General features: G+C 38.4%; 1 protein-coding gene across 1 annotated transcript in view; it reads left to right on the plus strand.

Moving 5' to 3' along the window:
* The first annotated feature begins 2,228 nt into the window (after window positions 1-2,228).
* RAB21 (RAB21, member RAS oncogene family) overlaps window positions 2,229-24,450 on the plus strand; it is a 41,415-nt gene continuing 19,193 nt past the window's right edge. The window contains exons 1-4 of the mRNA XM_039221432.1: window positions 2,229-2,469; window positions 15,328-15,387; window positions 16,154-16,261; window positions 19,639-19,702. Coding sequence (XP_039077363.1) covers window positions 2,320-2,469; window positions 15,328-15,387; window positions 16,154-16,261; window positions 19,639-19,702 — 382 coding nt within the window. The 5' untranslated portion in view covers window positions 2,229-2,319. The remainder of the gene's footprint in view (window positions 2,470-15,327; window positions 15,388-16,153; window positions 16,262-19,638; window positions 19,703-24,450) is intronic.

The raw sequence follows: 24,450 nt of genomic DNA on the forward strand, positions 1-24,450 counted from the left end.
TATTTCAGCTGGTGCCTCATAGCACATGGACTCTGGGTTAACCTTCTTGGATCCTCTGGGAGCATTTTTAGGAAGGTTTGCTAGGTATTCTGATCTACTAATAGATCCCCTGAGAGGAAGTCCACACTGTCACAGTAGATCTTACTACCTAACACCTAGTGAAATCCTAGGCTTTGCTGAACTCAGCCAACACACTGCAGGAAACACATGGGCTGGGGTTCCCAGAGAGATTGTCTAGATCTCAAAGAATAATGGTAAACAGAGTACAAAGCTGTCTGTAGTAGGAAGCTTTAGGGCCTTATTTTTTTAATTCTCTTAAAATTTTTTAAAAAATATTTATTTATTTATTTTTACAAATAGTTTATTGTCAAGTTGGTTTCCATATAACACCCAGTGCTCATCCCCACAAGTGCCCCTCTCCGTGCCCATCCCCCCCTCCCCGGGCCTAGGTTCCTCCTAACCAAATGCATGCATTACTCTACCATGCAAACCCACTTGAGTCCTGATATACCTTTGCAAGATACTCTGAACTGCTTTATCAAGATGAAGGCATTCATTGTGTAATTGACTGTTTTTGTCTTCCTCTGCTAAAATGTAATCTTTTTTAAAAAATGATTGTATTTTTAAGCACTGTCTACACCCAACACGGGGCTTGAATCCAGAACCCTGAGATCAAGAGATGCATTCCCAACAGACTGAGCCAGCCAAGCACCCTTAAAACATAAGCTCTTGATGGTAGAGACATTGTATCATGTTCAGTACAGTGCCTGGTACGTGGTGAGCACCTTCAAGTATTTGTTAAAGGAAAGGACTATCATGTTTGATGTGGAAAAGAAGTCTGATGAAAAAGAGTATGTTTGGCTGAGTGACTAGATTTCCAGTTGCAACATTTCAGAACACCTCTGTGGTTTCTTGGAAGAGCGTATTTCATAAAGGAGAGGGGAGGCAGATCAGGAAAGGTAAGCAATCATGAAATAAGTCAGGTCTCTCAAGGTGGGATCAACACGGACCATCAGAAGCTTTATGGAAGAGAGAAAAACTGGGAAGCCAAGATATACTGGCTTAAGATGTATCATTCATTCATTCATTCCCAAATATTTCTAGAATTCCTATTACGTGCTTGGAACAGGAGTTAGAAATTCAAAGGTGGGCCACTCTTAACACAGTTCTTGTTCTTAACAAATCTACAGCCTACCGAGAGACAAATACTCAAGCGAAGTAATTTCCATGAAGGGCTACTAAAGAAGGTCTGTATACAGGCAGAGAAGGACAAATACCATATGTTTGCACGTATAGGAGGATTAGGAGGAACTTGACGGAGGACCAAGGGGGAGAAGAAGGGCGGAAATGGTGGGGGAAAGGGAGAGAGGCAAACCATGAGAGACTCTTGAATGCTGACAAAAACTGAGGACTGATGGATGTGGGGGGGAGGGGGGATGTGCATGGAGGAGGACACTTGTGGGGATGAGCACTGGGTGTTANAAAAAAAAAAAAAAAAAAGAAGGTCTGTATACGAAATACCTAATTTGGGGGCGGGACTGGGGGGCCGGGAGAGGAGGAGAGGGATGGACAAAGTGAGAAGGATGGGAGATCAGGCGAGCCTTTTCGGTTTAAACTGAGACCTGAAAGATAAGGAGGAGATCTGACGGTCTGCGGAGCTGAAAAAAGTTCAATAGCTATGATTCGGGATCCCATCGAGAAATGTCAAGAGAGTGAAGGGGACCTTGGCAGATTTGGCTTACAGCGACCCCGGGTGTGAGAGGTCATTAGCCTCCTGAACAAGAACGATAACGTTCTGCCCTTCCACATTCCCGCAGAGCTGGGTTTATCTCAAATTATGTATTCCTTAATCCCGCAGACTCCCACCAACGGCACAGTGGTGAGGACCTGCAGACAGGCTAACTCTGCGGGAGACTGCGCGGAGGAGCCCCAGTCACAGCCAATTCCACCCCGGGAAGAGGCCCCAGAAACCCCACCCACGTCCAGGCACGTTTTCCTGGGCCGAGTCCCAGGGGCCGCCCACGGCCGCGGCGGTCACGTGACCCGAAGTGTGACGTAGGAGGAAGGAGACGCCATTAGAGGGAGGCGGAGAGGGAGTGCTCTTCGCCTTTTCTCGGGTGCTTGACGTGGTGGCTGGGGGCCCTTCATCCTCAGACTTCCCTCGGCCCTTCCAGGCTTCGCCCCGAGGCGAGAGCGGAGGCGGCGCCCGGGGTTGGCGGGTCGGTGCGGACGGGCCTGCGCCGGCCGCGGCTGTGAAGGCGCTGCGGCGGCTGTGGGGCGCTCGGCGCAGCTCTAGGGCTCGGGCGGCCGGGAAACGGGATGGCTGCGGCCGGCAGCGGAGGGGCGGCGGCGGGCAGAGCCTACTCATTCAAGGTGGTGCTGCTGGGGGAAGGCTGCGTGGGGAAGACGTCGCTGGTGCTGCGTTACTGCGAGAACAAGTTCAACGACAAGCACATCACCACTCTGCAGGTGCGGGCCCCAGGGAGCGGAAGGTGGAGCCTTGGGGCCCCTACCCCTCCAGGGCTGTGAGGACTTTGCTACCATGCTCCCCTGGATCTGGGCTCACAAATCTCAGGCCTGTCACCGCCAGAATGCCTTTCTGAATTCGCCCCGGGGGCACGCAGGGTCGGGGCATCCTGTAGACGTAAGGACAGGCTGTTGGGAAGGGAGAGGAACGGCCCTGAAAAGTCCCCCGTGTGGCTGCGCATACTGTGGAGTCCCTATCGCATGGCTAGTTTTCCCCTTTGATTTCACTTCCGCTTGGGCCCTAGGTGCCATCACCCTACAGTCACCGACTGTCAGCCCTTTTTCTTTCTTTCGGAATTAGGAACTTAGCTGCGGATTTTATTTTGCGAACTAGGTGCTTTGTAACTTCAACGCTTACTGATGACTAAGTGTTTACGCAAGTTCCATTTTGTCCTGTCTTCGAGTAACCTGCTGATTGGCGAAACAGTCATTTTTGGAGGCTTTTTGAAATGACCGCTTGCGGGCGTGGGTTACGCAGTTTCATTGTTGGCCTTCGTGGGTCCGACCTAAGAGGCAGTCATTCTGTGAGGTCGGTCGACCCACATGCACAGGGAAAAGTCATGCAAATACTAGCCAACAGTTGGTCCCCAGGCTAACAGCTTCGTTGCTGCTGCTACTTATTTTCTTTGCTTGCAGCATAGGGCCGACTTTCTTCTACAGTTCATCTTAAGGTTGGTAGGAAAAGTTTTAAGCGTAATCATAGATTGGGGGTGAAGCCAGTCCTTTGAGGCAGTTGTGATCTGGTCCCTCTCCCACAGAAGTCAGTTTGCACGTGTTAAAAGTATCAACTAATCTGACTTGATCAGTTTAGTTACAGGTAGTAAAGTCGAGTGTACTTTTCTTTTTTTAATGCTTTATTTATTTTTTAGAGAAAGAGACAGAGTGTGAGTAGGAGAGGGGCAGAGAGAGGGAGACAGAGAATCGGAAACAGGCTCCATCCAGGCTCTGAGCTGTCAGCACAGAGCTGGGGGCAGGGAGACTGGAACTCACCAGCAGTGAGATCATGACCTGAGCTGAAGTCGGACGCTTAACAGACTGAGCCACCCAGGCGCTCCATAAATTGAGTGTGCTTTTCAGCCTGGTTGTCTAGGTTCGTATTCCACTTCCATCTATTTAGCTGTGTTCTATTATCTATTTAGTGTGATCTTGGGCAAGTTAATTAACCTGCCTGTGCCTAAGTTTCCTCATCTGTTAAGATGGCTGTAATGATAGTATCTAGCTCATGAGGTTGTCAAGACAAATATAAAATCACTTAGAACGTGGTCTGTTGTAAGCCCTCCAACTTTATTACTGGCCCAAATTGCACAATAGACCTTCATTAGTGATTGTGTAGTGTGTAAGAACATCGACACTAATAGAACACACAATGTCATAATTGTTGTGACATTTGATATTTGATGCTATTATTAAACTACTGAGTCTAGAATTCACAAAGATGCTCTGATCCCATGTTCTATTTTTACTTCTGTTTTTACTCCTCTTATGTAAAGCATAATATCTGAAAAAGTGAATGGCAGGAAACTCCTTGCACTTAACACAGTTTTAATAGTTGTTACTGTTGAGTGTTGCTAGTAAAGTCAAGGGAATTTGTAAAGTTAATACCTATGATTATTTGGAACTTAGAAATTTATTTAGGTAAAGTAATAACCAAAGCTAACATTTAGTGATTTCTTACTGTGCTGAGTATTTTACTTTTTTCTTGTCATTTAATTCTTCTAACAGCCTTTGAGGTAGTTTTATTAGACCCATTTTGTAGGCAAAGAAACAGGCTTGGTTAAGTTGAATAATTTGCTGGCAGTCATTTTGCCACAAGTCATGCACGGTGCCCAAGATGAAATTTGAACCCAGGTCTGATTTCAGATTTTGAGCAAGTAAGTCACACTGCCTCTGGAAGGTGATAAACCACTGCTTTAGTGGTTACCTTTGTGCTACAAATCTAAGATAAAAGAGAAAATCATTATACTTGAGCCTCCACCTTTAAGATAATTTAGTCCTTCAACCCAAAAATTACACCTTCATTATTCATTTCAGAAACATCCTTGAAGCTAAAAGCAGCCTAAAGATTTTTAAATCTTAGAGACCACTGCAACTATACTGGAGAGGATGAACTGATGGTAGATTTTCAGTATCAAAAACATAGCAGTCCTGATTTTAATATTTATATGACTCTTGTCATAAACAATGTCAGGATTATATTGTAAAATTGAGGATTTCATTGCATACAAATGTATGGAAGCAGTGTTGTATTTAATCTCTTTCTCTTACATATCAGTTCATCTCATTTTAATTTTTTTAGAGAATTATAACCTATAAAACACAACCGTATATCATTTTAATTTCCAAATGGAGAGGAGATTGTGCATCAGAAGATTAGAAGACATGAGAGGAAGAGTCTCTCTTTTTCTCAGCAGAGAAACCTATCTGTGAATACTTTGTGTTTTGCAAAGTACAGTGTCTTACAATCATATTCAAACAGTTATGAAACTGAGGAAAACCTAAGGTAGTTTATGGTTCACTCTTTCAATCATTTGTTTAATATTTCCGTCAAGTGATTGTTCACTTTTGTCTGAACATCTTGGAAGTGAGGTGAACTGATACAGAAAGTGGAAAACTTAGTATGTCCTGAGATGGCCCATTTCATTTTTGGACAGTTTTAATTTCCAATAAATTTTTCTGTGTATAAGACCAAAATCTGTTTTCCTTGTAGTTTCCAGTTCCAATTCTGTCCTCATCCCTTCTGATAGTTGAAGACAGCTATCATATCCTTTGGTCTTGTCTTTTGGGTAAACAGCTCTGGTTCCTTTAAAGGAATCTCCTATGACATCCTTATCATTTCGCTATTTAATCATTGTCCTCTTTCCTTAAAATGTGATTCTGTGAGCTGTAGAGATTATTCCAAGTGTGCTTTGAGTTAGCAGAGTTCAAGCTATCACCTTCCCTATTGAGAATCCTTTTCCAACACTGAGATAGAAAGGATTCTATAAGCTTGTGGACCGCTGCTACATTTATTAATTTTGGGCTTGCTGTCTTAATCTTAATTGCTCTCCTCCCCCCCCAAAAGGCTTTATATCCCTCAAAATCTTTTTTCTTTGATTTTATAGTTTTTTTTTTGTCCTAAAAGTATTCGAACATTAAAATAGGCTTTGATAAATTTACTCCAGTGGTTAAAGCCTGTTAATGTCCTTCTAAAGTTTGTTTTTAAGTTTAAGAATCATTGATTGAGCTCCTGTGGGTCAGGCACTTGGTTGAGTTCTGGGCATGCAATGAAAAAGAATGTATGTTCCCTACTATCTGGATTAGCTGCTCATTTTAACTTTGTCACCTGAAGGTTTGCTAAGAACGTCTTCAGTATTTCATCAGGTCATTAATAAAGACTTTGAAAAGAGGAGACAGAGGGCCAAGTACAAAGCTGTGCGACAGGTCTCATTATAGTCCAGTGATGCGTGGCCAGAGGTGTATTTTTCTTTAGTTGTGCAGAGTTCTAGGATGGGGCTTTTTCAGACTATGCTTGAGCCATACATAGTCTTTCTCCTTGAGTGAGAAACAGTTATTAGAGGTGTGTTGTACATATTAATGATAATGGAAACAGAAAACAGCTTGAGATTTACTGTTACGGGCTACTAACTAGTGAGTACAAAGCCTTTAATGAAGATATTATTCCAGCATTATAAATCTAGCTTTTTGCCCTAGTTACATCAGTCTTGCCCACAGGGAATATCATGAGATGTTTTGTCAAATGCTTGCAGAAGACAAGATACACTGTGTTTCTGCATTAGGAAACCATATGATGTGGTAAAAAGGGACAGGACTTTGAAGTTAGACTTGGTTTTGTATTTTGGCTCTTACTTCATAAGCCATTATGATCTTGACAGGTTATTCTAATGCTTGTAAACTGGCTCTTGAACTGTGATATGGGAGAATCTCACTTATAGGAGGTTTTCTTTAGGGTTTTTTTTTTTTTTTTTAAGATTTTATGTAAGTAATCTCTACACCCAACGTGGGGCTCAAACTTACAACCCCGACGTCAAGGGTCACATGCTTACTGAACAAGCCAGCCAGGTGCCCCTTTACTTACAGGATTTTTTTGTTGGTTAGAGAGCCATCATAGGTAAACCTCCTAGCACAGTGCCTGGCACATGTGTGTTTAATAAGTGTTTGCTGTTGAATGAATAGATGGGACTTAATTTGTGTTGGTTTTGTTCATGGTAAATCAGTGAAAAAGGTAATGTATAAAATTGCTTATAATTTTATACATAATATAATTATGTATATACATTATGTATAAATATGTTATTTTTTATATACATTTATTATTACCATATATTTGTTTATTGTCCATTCTAGAGTTTTGTCTGGGATTTACATCTGTGGAAATTAACTTCTTTCTTGAATACTGTGACATTGGCCATACCTTGGTGTTTTAGTACTGTTCCCTTTTTGCAGAGCTTCTCCTAGGTTACTAATAAATGACATAATCTTGTAGGTGAGCTCTCTAAGAACTCAAGATCTTTTACCTAGCTCAGGAAACTTGATCTTATATGGAATCCCCAAGCTCTCTTATGTGATTGATCTAAGCAATTAAAGTCAATGATCATTTTATACGTTTAACGTTGTAATAGCTGGGGAATATAAAGAATAAGGTACTTTGACCATTATTTAGCTTTCTTGATTTTATTCTTAAATGCTTGTGCCATTTTATCGTTAACCACCTTTTATCTTTGGTATGTCTCTTTGTGTCTGTGTTCTTGGGTGATCACTTCCTTTTCTTTAGGTGTATGCCATTTCCCACCCTTATTTGAAAGTTTTTTTTTTTAATTTTTTAATGCTTATTTTTGAGAGACAGAGCATGAGTGGGGGAGGGGCAGAGAGAGAGACACAGAATCTGAAACAGGCTCTGACAGCTGAAACAGGCTGTCAGCACAGAACCTGATGCATGGCTCAAACTCATGACCGTGAGATCATGACCTGACCCTAAGTTGGACGCTCAACTGACAGCCACCCAGGTGCCCCTGAAGGTATTTTAAGATCATACAATTTAAGTGTTTTCTGTCACTTTCCACTAGTCTTTTATATAAAAAGCAACATTTTTATAATCTGAACCATCAGTCATCTTCCCTTTGAGAATTCTAACTGGAATTCTACCTATCTGCTGTGTAGTCTAGGATAGGTGGCTATCATTTGATTAGCAAAGCACTGCTGTAAGGTTGGCTAGGTAGATAGTATCTTGATAGTTTGGCAGGTGAGGAAACTAAGCTTTGTATTAAATTTCTGAGGTCCCACAAATAGTGATGGTGTACACTTTTTCTTAAAGTCTACTACTTTTATCCCCCATGCACCTTAACTAACATCCTGAGCAAAACTTGGCTCTCAGATTCTGGCAGTTGCTTTTACACTTGACATTATAGTTTCTGGTCTAGGACTCTTGGTTTCCTTACTTGTAAGATTAGTGTTTTGAATGTCTGAAACATCTTCCAAGTAGTTCTGGAAGCCACACCATTGTCAAACAGTCAATCATTTACATTATCTTTGAGGAGAGGTGGGGAAGAGAGAGATTCTTAAGCTGGCTTTACGCTCAATGGCTGATGTGGGCCTTGATCTCACAAGAGTGAGATCTTGACCTGAACTGAAATCCAGAGTCATACACTTAATGGGTTGAACCACCCAAGCACCCCTACGTTATCTTTATAAAATACAATAGTTGAAATCTCCACACCACCCCCTCTTTGCATTTTAGTAGATACATGTAGGCTAAGGAGAGTGGGTGATTTTCTTTTCTTTAAAGAGTTTTTCTGAAATTTGGTTTTAAGTTTCTTTTTTTTTATTTCAGAGAGAGAGAGAGAAAGAGTGAGAAAGACAGCGTGAGCTGGGGAGGGTCGGAGAGAGAGGGAGACACAGAATCTGAAGACAGGCTCCAGGCTCTGAGCTAGCTGTCAGCACAGAGCCCGACATGGGGCTGAACCCATGAACCGTGAGATCATGACCTGAGCCAAAGTCAGACGCTTAACTGACTGAGCCACCCAGGCCCCCCTTTAAGTTTCTAATATAGAAGTATTCCATGTCTGATTGCCATTTTCTGATTTGTGTTTTGAGCCACTCCTGAAAGTAACTTTGTGACTCTCATTTTCAAAGTAGTTACTTGGAATGTAAACTGATTATAATTCTTGTACTTTTTGGAAACTAAGGATTCACTTTGGAATACAAAGTGAAGTATTCAAGCAGCCAGCTTAGCTTTCTTTCTTTTTTTTTTAATTTTTAATGTTTTATTTATTTCTAGGAGAGAGAGACAGACAGCGTGAGCAGGGGAGGGTCAGAGAGAGAGAGAGTCACAGACTCTCATACAGGCTGCAGGCTCTGAGCTGGCAGTCAGCACAGAGCCCGACGCGGGGCTCGAACCCGCGAACCACGAGATCATGACCTAAGCGAAAGTCAGACACTTAACCAGCCACCCAGGCGCCCCTTTCTTTTTTTTTTTTTTTTAATTGAAATGCATTTGACTTACAACATTGTATTAATTTAAGACATATAACATGTTAATTTGTTACATTTGTATATTGTGATGATGAATGCCATTGTAGCAATCCAGCTTAGTTTTCTGATAGCTAATTTTTATTGCCCTGCTACAGAGGACTAATTTTATAAATTATTTGCCTGAGTCTTTTTGTGTATTACTTAAGTAGTAATGGATACTTTAAATACTTAAGTCTGAAACAGTGTTAGTGACTGTAGCAAAAACAATGTGTTTAGTTTTATACACACACACACACACACACACACACAGATACACTTATTAATGAAGGTATGTTGAACTTAAAAAGATAATTGTAGGAAAGTATTTGCCTACAATTCAGTTACTTTGCTGCTTTAGGTATGTTACTTTGCCAGCAGTTAGAAAGCACAGTAAGTGATCTGCCTAATAACAACAAATACAAAAAATTGATTAAGTTATGAGAAGACTGATATAGTTTTTCTTATTATTTTCTATAATTTTTAAAATTCTTTTAAAATACAAATTAAAAAAAAATAAATCCACTATGTTTTTGGATAAGAAGTCCAGTAAATAAGTATCAGGTACAAATGACAGATGTATGCCTCAGTTGATGAAATTGTTGATTTGTTAATACCCCTAATGTTTGCAAAATGAGGTCATTGGAATTATAAGTAGTGGTGCTGTAACTCAGGGTTTGGAGGAATAAGGTGGGATATCTGCCATTACTCTGATCCTCATTACTTTGTGCCTACCCTGAGAATATTTTTGTGAGTTGAGTTGATATCCAGGAACACTTAGTGTCCATATAGAGGAATGCCAGGTTAGGAATGTGTATGTTCTAGAATAAACAGATTTGTGCAATGGAAAAAGCACTGTGGAGTCAGACTTTTACCCACTGCAGCACCCAAATGAGTTGTCTGACCTTGAGTGAGTCACTATATTTCTTTAAATCTTGGATTTACAACTGTAAAATAGGGCTAATTAGCTACTTCACACAGTTGTTACCAAGATTAAATAAGAAAGCCCAGCATAGTGTTTGGCACACAGTATATACTATTTTTTTTTCTTCCTATATTTCTAGAACCTTTTGAATTGATACTATAATGCCACTTTCCTCTCCCCTTTCTAGTCTGGGGATTCTTCACTGAGATGTTACCAGGCCTTTAGAAATCCCTTGGGTTAAGTGTGTGAAATTGTTTTTGGTATGTGTATGTGAGTGATTTTCTTGGGAGTGTATCAGCGCATAGCTCTCCTCAGATTCTCAAAGAAGTCCCATGATCATTTCTCCCTCTCACTTTCATGTAACAGAATTAAGAACCACTGCCCCAGATTAAGTATAACTATAAGTGGCATCTGAGTAGTCTGCCCAAATTAAGTATGCCTCACACAAGTGGTTATTAAAAAAGATAAGACAAATGTCAGCCTTCAAATAGTTTGCACTCCATCTCAATATTATATAAAATCTTTCAGCTTTATTTTCCAATATAATTATATTTGCTTTTAAAACAGATATTTGTTTTTTAAGAAAATGTCTGTACTATATTAAAAACTTAGGATATATATAACATGGGACAATTTATATTACACGAGGAATTTTCCATATATTGGGACCTAAGTAGTTCATTATGAAGGAGAAAAAAAAGATTTAGTGAGGATCCTTGGATAATATATTAGATATTTGAGTTAAAATAATTAGATTTATAAGGAGACTTTTAGGGGCACATCTCTTACATAAATTGAGTTTTACCTGCATGGATTTATCTAGGTACATTGTAGATGTACCTAGATAGGTACATTATACCTATAATAACAGTATTTGTGTGTCTATTGTATATGTGTGTCAGCACTGGCTCCTGCCTTCTCCAGAAGAGAAGTACTATCTCAGATCTCACTGTGGGAGATACGCTAGCATAGTGGTTATGAGTCGTGTCTGGAGCCAGCCTACCTGGATTTCAAATCCCACTCTGTCACTTACTATGTGACCTTGGGCAAGATACTTATCCTTCCTATGTCTAAGTTTCCACATCTGTAATATTTGGATAATTATATCAACTTAGGACACTATGACAATTAAATGAGTTAATATTGAAAACCTCTTAGAGGGGCGCCTGGGTGGCTTAGTCGGTTAAGCGTCCGACTTTCGCTTAGGTCATGATCTCGCGGTTCGTGGGTTCGAGCCCCGCGTCAGGCTCTGTGCTGACTGCCAGCTCAGAGCCTGGAGCCTGTTTCAGAGTCTGTGACTCCCTCTCTCTCTGACCCTCCCCTGCTCACGCTGTCTTTCTCTCTCTCCTAGAAAAAAAAAAAAAATTAAAAAAAAAAGAAAACCTCTTAGAATACTGTCCATTTCATTGTAAGCATCATGAGCATGTTAAATAAAAATATGTAGTCTAGTTGACAGACTTCTACCCATGAAAAGATAACTTGCAATATAAGCAAGGCAGTATATGGTATACGGTAAAGATTAGGTTCCCTGTAATTCTTCAAGATAGAGAAACTCATTGTGGATTGTATGAGTGGTATGAGAAAGCTTAAAAATTCAAGGAAGATAAGTATGGGTCATGAGCTGGACGTGGATAGATGGGATTCAAATAGAGAAAAAAGACCTCCAAATTAGAGGGGAATTTGATGGACAAATGGAATTGGAGGAATGTATATGAACCATATAAGGTGAAGAGTAAGTGGAGAAATACTAGAAGCTATTTTAGGAAGATATGGACAATTATGGAGGTCCTTGGATGCAAAGATAACAGAGATTTTTAGTTGCAGATTACGGTTCCCTAACTTTTATAAAGGAGAAGCTTATGAATAACATTATAAAAAGTGCTCAGCACAGTACTTGGTGGAAAGTAAACATTTGGTAATTGTTAGCTATTATTAGCAATAGAAATAGAAATAAAAATGTAGAGTTTCACTGTATGGATGGGCTGTCTTTGTATACCTTTTAAAAATTGCCTACGGAGGGACACTTAGGCTATTTCTTTTTTCTTTTAAAATCAATATTGATGAGGGGCGCCTGGGTGGCTTAGTCAGTTAGGCGTCCGACTTTCGCTTGGGTCATGATCTCGCGGTTCGTGGGTTCGAGCCCCGCATCAGGCTCTGTGCTGACTGCCAGCTCGGAGCCTGGAGCCTGTTTCGAAGTCTGTGTCTCCCTCTCTCTCTGACCCTCCCCTGCTCACGCTGTCTCTCTCTCTCTCCTAGAAATAAATAAAAATATTTTTTAAAAAATCAATATTGATGAGTATCTTTCCATAAAATTGTATATCCAGGGTTCCTTAGGAGAGACTTAACACTGTCCCTTAAACTCATCATGGGAAGGTGATGGTAAGTTTCCAAGGAAATGGTAAGAAGGAAAATGATAGAGCTTTATCAGCTCTAATTCATTCTTGTTTATTGAGAAATCCCCACAAACCTTATCACAAAAAGGTTATTTTGATATTAGCTGCCAGCAGGGATATAGTTCAAGTAAGCTTATTAAAAATGATACCTTACTGGGGCGCCTGGGTGGCTTAGTCGGTTAAGCGTCCGACTTTTGCTTAGGTCATGATCTCGCGATTCGTGGGTTCGGGCCCCGCGTCAGGCTCTGTGCTGACTGCCAGCTCAGAGCCTGGAGCCTGTTTCAGTCTGTGACTCCCTCTCTCTCTGACCCTCCCCTGCTCACACTCTCTCTCCTAGAAATAAATAAAACATTAAAAAAAATTTAAAAAAAATGATATCTTACTAGAATACTTCAATGAGTTATGGTAAGATTCATTTTTAATCATGGAGACTTTAGGAAAATAATTTGGCATATTGACTAGAGTGTGAGGTGAGACCAAAGTTATAATAATATGAGATTGGTTGTCAGAGAACTCCAGAAGAAATATGAAGACAAGTTTTGGTAGTTTTGTTTTGTTTTGTTTTGTTTTGTTTTGTTGGAATACAGAATGTCGGGAGAGGAAGAATACTTAGAATATTTCTAAGATTCCAAACCTCGGTGACTTGTGAATGTGATTAAAGTACTAACATTGGAATGGAAAGCCAATTTTGAAAGGAAGATCAGTTTAATTTTAAATATATCTGAGAAGAGAGGCATTTAAGTTGACCTATATAGTAAATATTTGGATGGGATTCAGATTTTGAATTTCTTCTTATAGCATTGATATTGAAACCATGAAAATGGTTGATGTCAGGTAGATTACACAACTAATAAGTCACAAAGCTAAGGTTCACGTCCATAGTTCTGATTCAAAGTTCATATTCTTAGCTCCTCTGCTCTAATGAGTGGGAGAGTTCCTTTATTTAATTTCATTATCAAAACATATATTTGGTCTTCTCATTTTCCCAGTTATTTGTTTTGTTATTTTGCCATTTATTTTATGCATTCTCTCTTCTATGTAATCTTTGTTTCATTTAATAAAATATCTTCAGTGTAGTTCAGGTTTTGAAGGAAAGCATTCCTGGATTTGATCTCTGCTCTGCCATTTGTATCTATGTATTCCTTAGTTAATCACTAAATTCATTGGCTTTTTCTTAGTTCTACATTTCCTTGGTGTACATACAGCAGAAAGTACTTCCTGAAATCTAGGTTCCTTCTTCAGTAATAATTCACCTTAGCTTTTTATGTTTTACCTTATTTCTCTGTACTTTCTTTTATCTGGATATACCTAAATGTGATGGTCTCTGCATAACTTTGGACTTGGTTCTCTATTCCTTTTTTTAAATGTCACCTGACTCTGAATTCTGATTATATTTCCTCTTCAGTTACTCTAGATTCTGTTTTCTCTTTTCTATCTTTGTGGACTTGGTTCAGGCCCTTTTCGTATTTCTCTCCAACTTTGTAATAGCTTCCTGTCTCCAGGTCCAGTCCTGTCCTTTCCAGTCCAACGTCCTTTCCTACCCCAGAGTCATTCTGTTAAGAAATAGATCTTATAATTACCCAGTGCTTAAAAACTCTTCAATAATTCTCTATCATCAACAGTATTATTCTTAACACATATTCCTTAGGATGAATTAGTCATTTCTCTAAGAGAAAATAGGTCAAATGAGTTTGGGAAATGCTTGTATAGATGCAGTTAGTTTTCTTTTGGCAGAATCTTAGTGTGCCAGTATGTATTATGAATGTACAAAAGGAATGCAGAGCAATATGCTGCATATCCCAAATACATATGACTGTAGTATACGTTAAAAAAAAATACATATCTAGAGTCTTGGGACAGGTATTATTGAGACCCACAAAGTCTCTACATCTAGACATGGAATCCTAGCACTTTTTAAAATTCATTCAGTCTTTGCCTATTTCTGTAGTCTCATCTCTGGTATTGATCATACTACCTTGGGGTTCTCCAGTGGGGAGGGAGTTATATGTTTCAGGCTTCAGTGGCTTCATCCATCTGTCAGGGAAATCCCGTATTACTCCTAAAGGGGAGATCATCACTTTCTCTCTGAAGCCCTCTTTGACTCATCCAGGCAGGCTTTACACTTCTTTTCTCAGTACTCTGTTTAGAGTGTACTTGGCAAGTCCCTCCCCTTTTAACAATTGTCACATGCTACTGTACTTTTCTTTACGTATTTATATCTGCTATATATATATACTGTTAGCTCCTTAAAGGCTGGAACCATTTCCTTTCATTTCTGTGACATTAGTACTTCAGATAATTACTAGATATGGATTAAATGAATTATAAAATAATTGCAGGAATATTTCAAATAATATTAGTATTCATACAGTTAAGTAAACGACCTGTAAATATTTATCTCACTTAGAAATCTCTTAGTTCTGGGGCGCCTGGGTGGCTTAGTTGGTTAAGCGTCCGACTTTGGCTTGGGTCATGATCTCACGGTTTGTGGGTTCGAGCCCCACGTCGGGCTCTGTGCTGACTGCCAGCTCAGAGCCTGGAGCCTGTTTCAGAGTCTGTGACTCCCTCTCTCTCTGACCCTCCCTTACTCATGCTGTCTCTCTCCTAGAAATAAATAAAACATTTAAAAAAAAAAAAGAAATCTCTTAGTTCTTTCTACAATGATTAGGTAAGGTGACATCAAATGAAATGCTCTAAGAAAAACTTTTAGGGGGAATATCTAGGAAAATATTTAATTACTGTTTTCTGTTTTTCTTTTTCATGACTTGTGTCCATAAAACAAAATACCATTTTTTTGTATTAGGATATAACTAATATTCTGTCTTCAGTGAAAATAATGTTTAGTCATTAATAAAAACTCAATGATTACTTTTTCTCCCAGATAACTTATTTTGTAATGAGATTATCCTTCCATCTATAGTTTTTAGGATAAGAAACATTTTATATGAAATATTGTTTAATATGTATCTCTTTTCCTAGGCTTCATTCTTAACAAAGAAGTTAAATATTGGTGGGAAAAGAGTAAACCTTGCTATATGGGTAAGTTAACCTTTTCAATTGAGTTAGTGAAGGTTTCTGCTATTCTTGGTACTCTAATAACTAATTGGTTGAAGGAATAGAAATTTGAATTTCTTTTTTCTTTTTAAGTGAAGTTTAGCTGAAACTTTTTTTAATAAACTTTTTTTTTCTAAACTCAGGCTAATATACAGTTGTATACATGAATATTGCTTATCATAACCTTTGAGCTAGGGGAAGAGTAGACTCAGAGGGATTCCATATCAGAGAAAGAACAGGGTGGGTGAACAGCCTGACTGTCCTACTTTCCCTCTGTGTTTCCCTGTTCCAGTTTTCCAGGGGAGTGCCTAGGAGAGAGTAGGGTGAGGGTAGTTCATCAGAGTACCTTTTGGCCCATGGTTCTGGTGCACACTCCCTTTCCTTGTCTTCTCCCTTTGTGGGAAACCTAAGTTTAGGGCAAGGCCTTATCCCTGGCTTATAATGGCTTATAATGCCATTTGGGCATTCTGATTGTCTGTCAATTAAACTGTTTTGTTTTGTTTTTTTAGTGGGGGTGGGAAGATTGCTGAGGAGTAAGAGGGTTGGAAGTGAAGAAGTAACCTTTGTATAATGGTAAAACATTGTTGGTTATAACTTCTAAAAAATTTTTGTAACCTGTTCTTTTTTCTTTTAACAGTGCTTTGAGATTATCTGTAACTTCACCACTTTCCAATTAATTAAAAGTTTACTATAGTTGCAATAGCAGATTTATTTTTTTTCTGATCTAATAAGTATTTGTTGCTTTATTTAGGACACAGCAGGTCAAGAGAGATTCCATGCATTGGGTCCAATTTACTACAGAGATTCAAATGGAGCTATTTTAGTTTATGATATAACAGATGAAGATTCCTTTCAGAAGGTATTCTATTTACTTATGGGCAGATGACTTAAATAGAAGAACAACACTGATTTTTCAAGTCTCCATTCACATGCCTTTGTTTACTAACGTGAGGAGTCTTGGTTTTAAAAGTAAAATATAGTTTGTACATAAATGATTACCACTCATATTTCTTAATGCAGTATTTAATTCATGTTTACATTTTGAATAACAGTTATTAATAGTTTTATTACATGGCTTTCTCAGATATTAGGAGAGGGAAATAATTTGAAATAAAGCCAGAAAAATTGAAGTGCTGTTTTTCTCCTTGTTAAAGAAAAATCACATCTATTTCTTGATTCCATATACTTGGTATGCTTGCACGGGCTATCTAATTGTAAAAGTGAAAAAGAAGAGGGCGCCTGGGTGGCTGAGTTGGTTAAGCAACTGACTTTGGCTCAGGTCATGATCTTGCCATTCCTGAGTTTGAGCCCCATGTCAGACTCTGCTAACAGCTTGGAGCCTGGAGCTTTTTTCACATTTTATGTTTCCATCTCTCTTTCTGTCCCTACTTAACTCTTGCTGTGTCTCACTCTCTCAAAAATAAGTAAACATTAAATCACCTTTAAAAAATATTGCACTCTGTATTTCTCAAAAATAAAAATAAAACAATAAATAAATTTTTAAAAGAAAGATGATAAAGAAGAACTAAATTGAATTAAGCTCTTTTTTCTCACTAAATGTCCTGGAGGATATAAGTTTGAAATGACAGTCTAGGTAGTGTTTATTTTAAAGTTTTTTCATTTTTTTTACCCCTCTTTTAAACATACACCACAAATGTAGAGTTTTTGAAGTTGTTTGGACCAAAAATAAGTTACCATTAAATTTACCTCTGAATTATCATCAGTCAGGATGGTGACTAATTGTTTATTTGAACCGTCCTCTGAAAGCCCCTCTTAGAATAAATATTCAGGGGTGTGAACTAAAAGGGGTGATTTCCAAGGCAGAATGTTTTCCTACCTTAACTTTCAGGTTTGTTCCTGTTGAAATTACTTGCTGTTACAGATTCAAGTATGTGTATATGTGTGTGTGTGTCAGTCTTTGGATTATTACATGTGGAAAAATTTAGTTCCAGGAATAGAAAAATGACATGATAAGTAACTTGTGGGTTTAATGATTCTTGAAAATTTTATTTTGAGGCTGCTATTTGTTATCCCTTCCTACCTTTTGGCATAAGTAGAAATGGTTTGAGTGTTTTATTAAGAAAAGTTTGAGTCTTTTAAGTTGAAAAGTGATCAGTTATCTCTTGCTACATCACAAAACCCCCAAAGCTTGGTGGTTTAAAACAATGATGTATTAATCTTGTGATTTTGTGGGTTGACTAGGCAGGTCATGTGGTGTCACTCGTGCAGCTACATTGAACTTGGAGTTTGGCTGGGTCAGGACCATCCAGGAAGGCCTGTTCTCCTCCATATGGCCGTTCACTCCATCTGTTTTCTTATCCTCCAATGCTCTCTCCACATGCTCTCTCACTATTCCATATTTTAGCCTAAGCTGCTTATGTAACAAGTGGATCCCAAGAGTAGCTGCCAGGCCCTCTTAAGGCTTAAGTCTGAAGCTGGCATAGCATTACTTCTGCCATATTCTCTTGGTCAAAGCAAGTTACAAGGCTAGCCCTGCTTTACAGGGAAGGGAAATAGAATCTACCTCTTGATAAGAGGATAAAGAATTTGTGACCATTTCTAACTCACCATAGAAAGTATTGGGGTAATAAATAGGATTCCTGCAGAAGGAGAACTAATTGCAGATGAGTAACAATTCTTTTTAAAAATTGGTTAGATTTAGTAGGTTGTGATATTATCTATAGAAGGAGTAAAGTAGTACATAATTGGATTCTGGCATGGTTCCTTTGAAATTATGGGGATGTACATTGTATATTTATATTGTCAGATTTTTCTTATATGAAATCGGCTAGGGATGGAAGTTCAGTGCTTCTCTGAAAACTTTATACAAATGTGAATGATGTAAAAATGGGGCTGTACTGAGAAAACTATGGTTCAGTGCTAAGAGAAAGATAAGGTGATGATCTTGATACCTTTGCTTTTTTAAAGGTATAGGGTTTATTAAAGATATTTCCGCTGCATTCTTGCAGAGAGCAGGAGTATGGAACTGTTACATTTGTAGGAATAGAAGCACAGTAAGTGCTTACTTACCACGTATTTAATGTAATTTTTATAATTTAAAGAAGTGTGTGTATTTTTTTTTAGGAAGGTATATCAGTTCTGTGTGATTTGATTACTTACAAATTAAATTGCATTACAAAAAATGAAAGGAGGTATTCAAGTTTGTTCTTTTTCCTATTTTATTATAATCAATATATTTAAAATCGTGAGTTCAAAAGATTAATTTACTTAATTTGAATTTACTCTCAACTGCGCCTACTGCTGTGCTTCATTCAGAGTGAAAAATGTGTTTGTTACTGGAGTCTTTGTACACCAGTGGTTTCCACCAGGAGGTGACAATGACTGGAGACATCTTTGGTTGTCACAGCTGGAGGATAGTACTGAATGATATCTAGTGGATAGGAAGCCAGGGATACTGCTAAATACCATACATTGCACAGAATAGTCCCTCACAACAAAGAATCTGAGCCAAAATATCAGTATTGCTGAAGTTGAAAAATACTGTCATACACTAAAGGATGAAAATTTATTTTGCCACTCTTGGTGTCCGTTTACATTTTTCACCCCTTTAAGTGTATGATACAGAAACTTCTATGCCCTCTAATTTGGAACCAATGAAGACTTTTTAAAAAAAATTTTAAAGTGTTTATTTATTTATTTTGAGAGAGAGAGAGAGAAAATGCATGAGCAAGGGAGGGGCAGAAAGAGAGAGAAGGAATCCCAAGCAGGCTCCACACTGCCAACACAGAGCCTGACGTGGGGCTTGAACTCGGGAATCGTGAGGTCATGACCTGAACTGAAATCAAGGGTCAGACACTTAACTGACTGAGCCACATAGGCACCCCAACCAATAAAGACTTTTAATTTTAAGCTTGATATTTTTAAGTTCAAAGTGACTCTGCAAGCATCTGTTATCAGAGGCGGTGGTTGACATGCTTTTGCTCAGGTAAATAGCTTGGTTTGGCTCTGTGCAAGATTTATGAAAATTGATAATTAGAAGTGTCTCTGTCTATAGTATATACAGATAAAGAGATAAATCATTCCATTGGATGTTTGTGTGCAGTTTGCAATATGATCCATCAAAGTATGATCCTAAGTTAATCATTTCTAGAAACACCTAAATATATGGGCTCTTAGACAAATTCTGCGGTATTTTGGCATTGTGGGGTTTGGGGTATTGTAATAGTGGTCATTGTAACAGGAATTGTTTTAATATTTACTCTTTTGTACACACAGGTAAAAAACTGGGTCAAAGAATTACGGAAAATGTTGGGAAATGAAATCTGTTTATGTATAGTTGGTAAGCATCATCACTTTTTAAAAAAATGTCCTCTGTTTTCTGATGTTTTATTAGAGAAAAGCAAATAAGTAATTCTCATTTTTAAAGTTATGTGAGAAAAGAAGAGGAATGACATTTTAACATTCAATATTTTAGGATAAGTTAGGATTTGGAAGTAGTCTTTCAGGAGATTCAGACTTCAGGGAAGGGCTTGGGGAACAAGTGGGAAACTAACCATGTAAGGCTGCAACTCCCAGCCTTGCTTCAATTTGGTCTTTAGTTTTTCACTGTAAGATTTTCTTTAGAAAAAAGAGAATGTAGGAACGAATTTAAAATAAAATTAAAGCTAATGACTCAAGCAAGTATTCTTGTTTTATACATTTAACTATACACATTTTTGAGTTAAGAACAAATTGGACTCCAAGGATATGAATAGATTATGATATTAGTGTAGAGGAATATTTTTTTTTATTTTTTAATATTTTTATTTATTTCTAGGAGAGAGAGAGAGACAGCGTGAGCAGGGGAGGGTCAGAGAGAGAGGGAGACACAGACTCTGAAATAGGCTCCAGGCTCTGAGCTGGCAGTCAGCACAGAGCCCAACGCGGGGCTCGAACCCACGAACCGCGAGATCATGACCTAAGCAAAAGTCAGACGCTTAACCAACTGAGCCACTTAGGCGCCCCTAGAGGAATATTCTTAATAGGAAAAATAAAGGAACTGTAGAACTCACTCTGGGACTTCTGGAATTTCTCTTTGGTTCCCTTTTTCTTTAGATTATTATTTCTATGATTTAATAACTGATTATTGAGCAAGAAAGTATACCACATACTATGCTGTGCTCTTAGTAGATATTATCTCATGTAATCCTCATAACCTTATGAGGGATCTATAGAGGAAGCTGATCCCTGGAGATAATTTAATGTGTCCATTATCAGGCAGCTATCAGAGATGGGATACAAATTGAAATCATTCTGATACCTGTGCTTTGTTATTAATTCTTATGATGAGTAACCTCATACTGATTTCTTGCTTCCTTTCTGCATGACTGGAAGGGTAAAAATGGCTTAGGGAAAACCAGGGTGGATTTAGTGGAGGACCTAGAATGGAATGATTGATTTGGGTGTATTTGGCTTTTTTAAGAAATTTTTTTTAACTAAAATTTAGATTTCTTACATTGTGTCACCATTAAATTGGTAAACTTTACAGTTCCAGTTCAGGGCACAAGTCTAGGGGAAAAGGCCATAGAGATGGTCTGGCCTGTTTTTTAAGTCTAGATGCTAGATGTTAGGCTAGATGGCAGGAGTATTTCAGAACGGAACCCTGGAGTAATAGACTGTGTGGGAGTTTGGGCCAAAGCTGCAGCTAGTCATTACCGAGTTTGGCCTGGCTTTGTCTAGTATCTGGGACTTACTGGGAGTGGAAGTGGCCACAGTAGGTGGATGACTGAAGAAGATTTGATTATTGGAGATTCTGGTTATCTCTCAGAAGATGGAAAGAAATGATTAACATATACGTAAAGTCAAAGAAGCCTCCAGAGCTTGTGACTTGACCAAGGTTACAAAGTAATGTTTTTTAATTTTATTTATTTATTTTGAGAAAGAGAGAGTGTGTGAGCATCAGCGGGGGGGGGGGGGGGGCAGAAAGAGAAGGAGAGAGAGAATCCCAAGCAGGCTCCCCACTATCTGCAGGGCCCCACAGGGTTTGATCCCACGACCCTGGCGTCCTGACCTGAGCCAAAATCAAGAGTCGGATGCTTAAGTGACTGAGCCACCCAGGCACCCCTAAGTAACATTAAAAAACAAACAAACAAGCAAAAAACTGGATAGGGGCACCTGGGTGGCTCAGTCAGTTAAGCTTCCAACTTCAGCTCAGGTCATGATTTCGTGCTTCGGGTGTTATGAGGCCCTTGTCAGGCTCTGTACTGACAGCTCAGAGCCTGGAGCCTGTTTCAGATTCTGTGTCTCCCTGTCTCACTGCCCCTCCCCTGCTTGCTCTCTGTCTCCCTCTCAAAAGTAAATAAAAATATTTTAAAAAATAGCTGGATAAATAAAGCTTATGAAATAATTTGATTTGTATATTCTTCATATTCATACTCGAAGAAGGTTTAGGACTATTGGATCTAGTAGCTTATTGCCCCTCGTAGAGTTAGATAATCCTCATTTAATGTTATATAATGTTTAATAATGATTGGTATGAAGTATAAAAACCTCTCCTTTTCTGTTGGCATGTGTGACATGGAATTTTGTTATAATCAGTGATGAAAGAATTTTGAGAGCCCACTTACTGCACAAGGAGAATTTCACAATGTTAATGTATCTGTTTAAACAGTAACTTAGAGGACTCACCTGTTTCTTTTTTGTCCCAACACTACCCCAGTGCCTTCCCATCACCATCACCCACCTCCAGATACTGTCTTGACTTTTTACTGCATGGACTAGCTTTGTTTTGAATTTTATATAAATGGAATCATATAGTATGAACTCTTCTATCTGATTTTTTTGGAGGGGCTTTACATTATGCTTGCAGGATTCCCCTATGTTCTTGTATTTAGTTGTAGTTCATTTTATTCTCTGCTCTCTAGTACTTTATGAGTATTCCACAATTTTTCTTTTGTTATTGGTAGTCATTTACATTATTTTATCCCCTATTGATTTTCATTCTACTTTTTATAGCAGTTAAGTGTTTTTTCTCTTTTCTGTTTTATTACTAAATTAAAAACAATAACATTATTTCCTAGGATTGTGGTGAAAATTCAGTAATAAACACTTGGCATAGAGAAGGCATTTGACAAATATTTGTTCCTTTTCCTTTACATAATACAGTCAGTCCTTCAAACATTTGTATGGTTCACCTGAAGTGAAGGTCTTCATTCGCTTCTCTAAGTCTTCATTTGTTTTTCATTTGGAACTTTTAGATATTCTCATCGTCCTGATTACTTTTTCCTAGGTTTATTTCCATATATAAGTGTGTCTTCTACACTTGAATACTACAGTCTAGACATTGTTTAAAAAAAATTTTTTTTAACGATTATTTCTTTTTGAGCAGGGGAGAAGGAAATAGAATCTGAAGCAGGCTCCAGACTCTGAGCTGTTTGTTAGCACAGAGCCTGATGCTCAAACTCACAAACTGCAAGACCATGACCTGAGCTGAAGTTGGAAGCCCAACTGACTAAGCCACCCATGCATCCCGAATCTAGACATTATTGAGCCAGTGTATATACTTGGCTGTCTTTAAAATTCTCCATTGTCATTCTACCAACATTGGCCAAGATTGAATACACTTTTTGGCATCCATGTCAATTCAGTGTCTCTCGTACATAGATTATAGATTATAGTTAACAAAAATCTGAATCACTGTTTTATAAGTATTGCTCTTCTGTCAATCTTTTCCCATCTTGTTGTTTTGTAATTAAGTTATTTAAACCTAAGTGTAGGAACTTTAACTTACAATGTTTCTGAATCTTTATATTTGACAATATGGGCTTTTTCATGTAAATTAAATAGTCCTTATCTAAACCACTTATAATGTGTTAACCAGTAATGGAGAATCCCGTATTTAGCTAGCAAAGGTTTTTTCCTCTCAATTTTAGTTAGTCCAGTGATTAGCATTCTTAGCTGTGGTTGGTTTGCTTGATAGTATTTTGCTTCTAGTTTGTCCTTAACATTTGTGTGTTTATTAAACAAATAGTTATTTTTAATAATAGTTACCATTTATTAAGTTCTAAGTACCACACATTTATGATTTCAGTAAGTCTTCTGGCAACACTACAAGAAGGTATCGTTGCTATTTCCATTTCACATATGAGAAGTAGGCTAAGAGTTTGATACTTCCTAAAGTACATAGCTAAATAGAGTAGACCTGGGATTTTAACTTAGGTGTGTCTGCTACATCAAGCCCATAGTCTTAACCAACACTATATAAGTTGCTTACTATGTACCAACTCTGGGAATATTGTAGTGTAAGAGTAATTGGAAAGGAGCATCTGGGTGGCTGAGTTGGTTAAGTGTCTGACTTCGGCTCAGGTCATGATCTCGTGATTTTTGAGTTTGAGCCCTGAGGCGGGCTCTGTGCTGACAGCTCAGAGCCTGGAGCCTGCTTTGGATTCTCTGTCTGCCTCCCTCTGCCCCTCCCCCACTTGGACTCTGTCTCCTTCTCTCTCTCCACCCCCCCAAATAAATAAACATGAAAAGTTTTTTAAATAAAAATGAAAAGAGTAAGTGAACAAAATAGATGTCCTTTTCTTCCCAGAGCTTATGTATAGGAAGAGGGAGAAAAACAAACTATTATTATATATTACAGTAAATGCAATGACAGGGGAAGTACAGAGTGTTGTGGTAGCACAAAAGCAAACCTAACTAAATTTGAGGGGGTGGGGATATTAAAGGAAGATTTCCTAGAGTGTTAGATTAACTAAATAAGCTAGATGAAGCCAGCAGGGTGGTGGTAAAAAGTGTGTTGCCTATCATGGGCTTTAATTTTCTCATAACAGTATTGATTTTCCATTTGATCATTCACTGTGATGAATATGGCTGATACTAATAACTGCTCCTTATTAAGTGTATGCTATATACTAAGCCTTTTGCATATATTTTCACATCAACTGTGCTAAGTTTGTTGGATACATTTGTACAAAGTGATACTAAGAGAGGTTAGTCACGTCCCCCAAATTATATAGTTATGAAGTGACCCAGGACAGAAAACAAGTTTTATCAGGTTTAAAGCCTTTGAAAGCTTCTTTTGATTGATTAGGCCACACACTATTGAGT

The sequence above is a fragment of the Hyaena hyaena genome, unplaced genomic scaffold (genome assembly GCF_003009895.1).
Source record: "Hyaena hyaena isolate Hyena2069 unplaced genomic scaffold, ASM300989v1 scaffold_990, whole genome shotgun sequence".
Classification (NCBI taxonomy): Eukaryota; Metazoa; Chordata; class Mammalia; order Carnivora; family Hyaenidae; genus Hyaena; species Hyaena hyaena.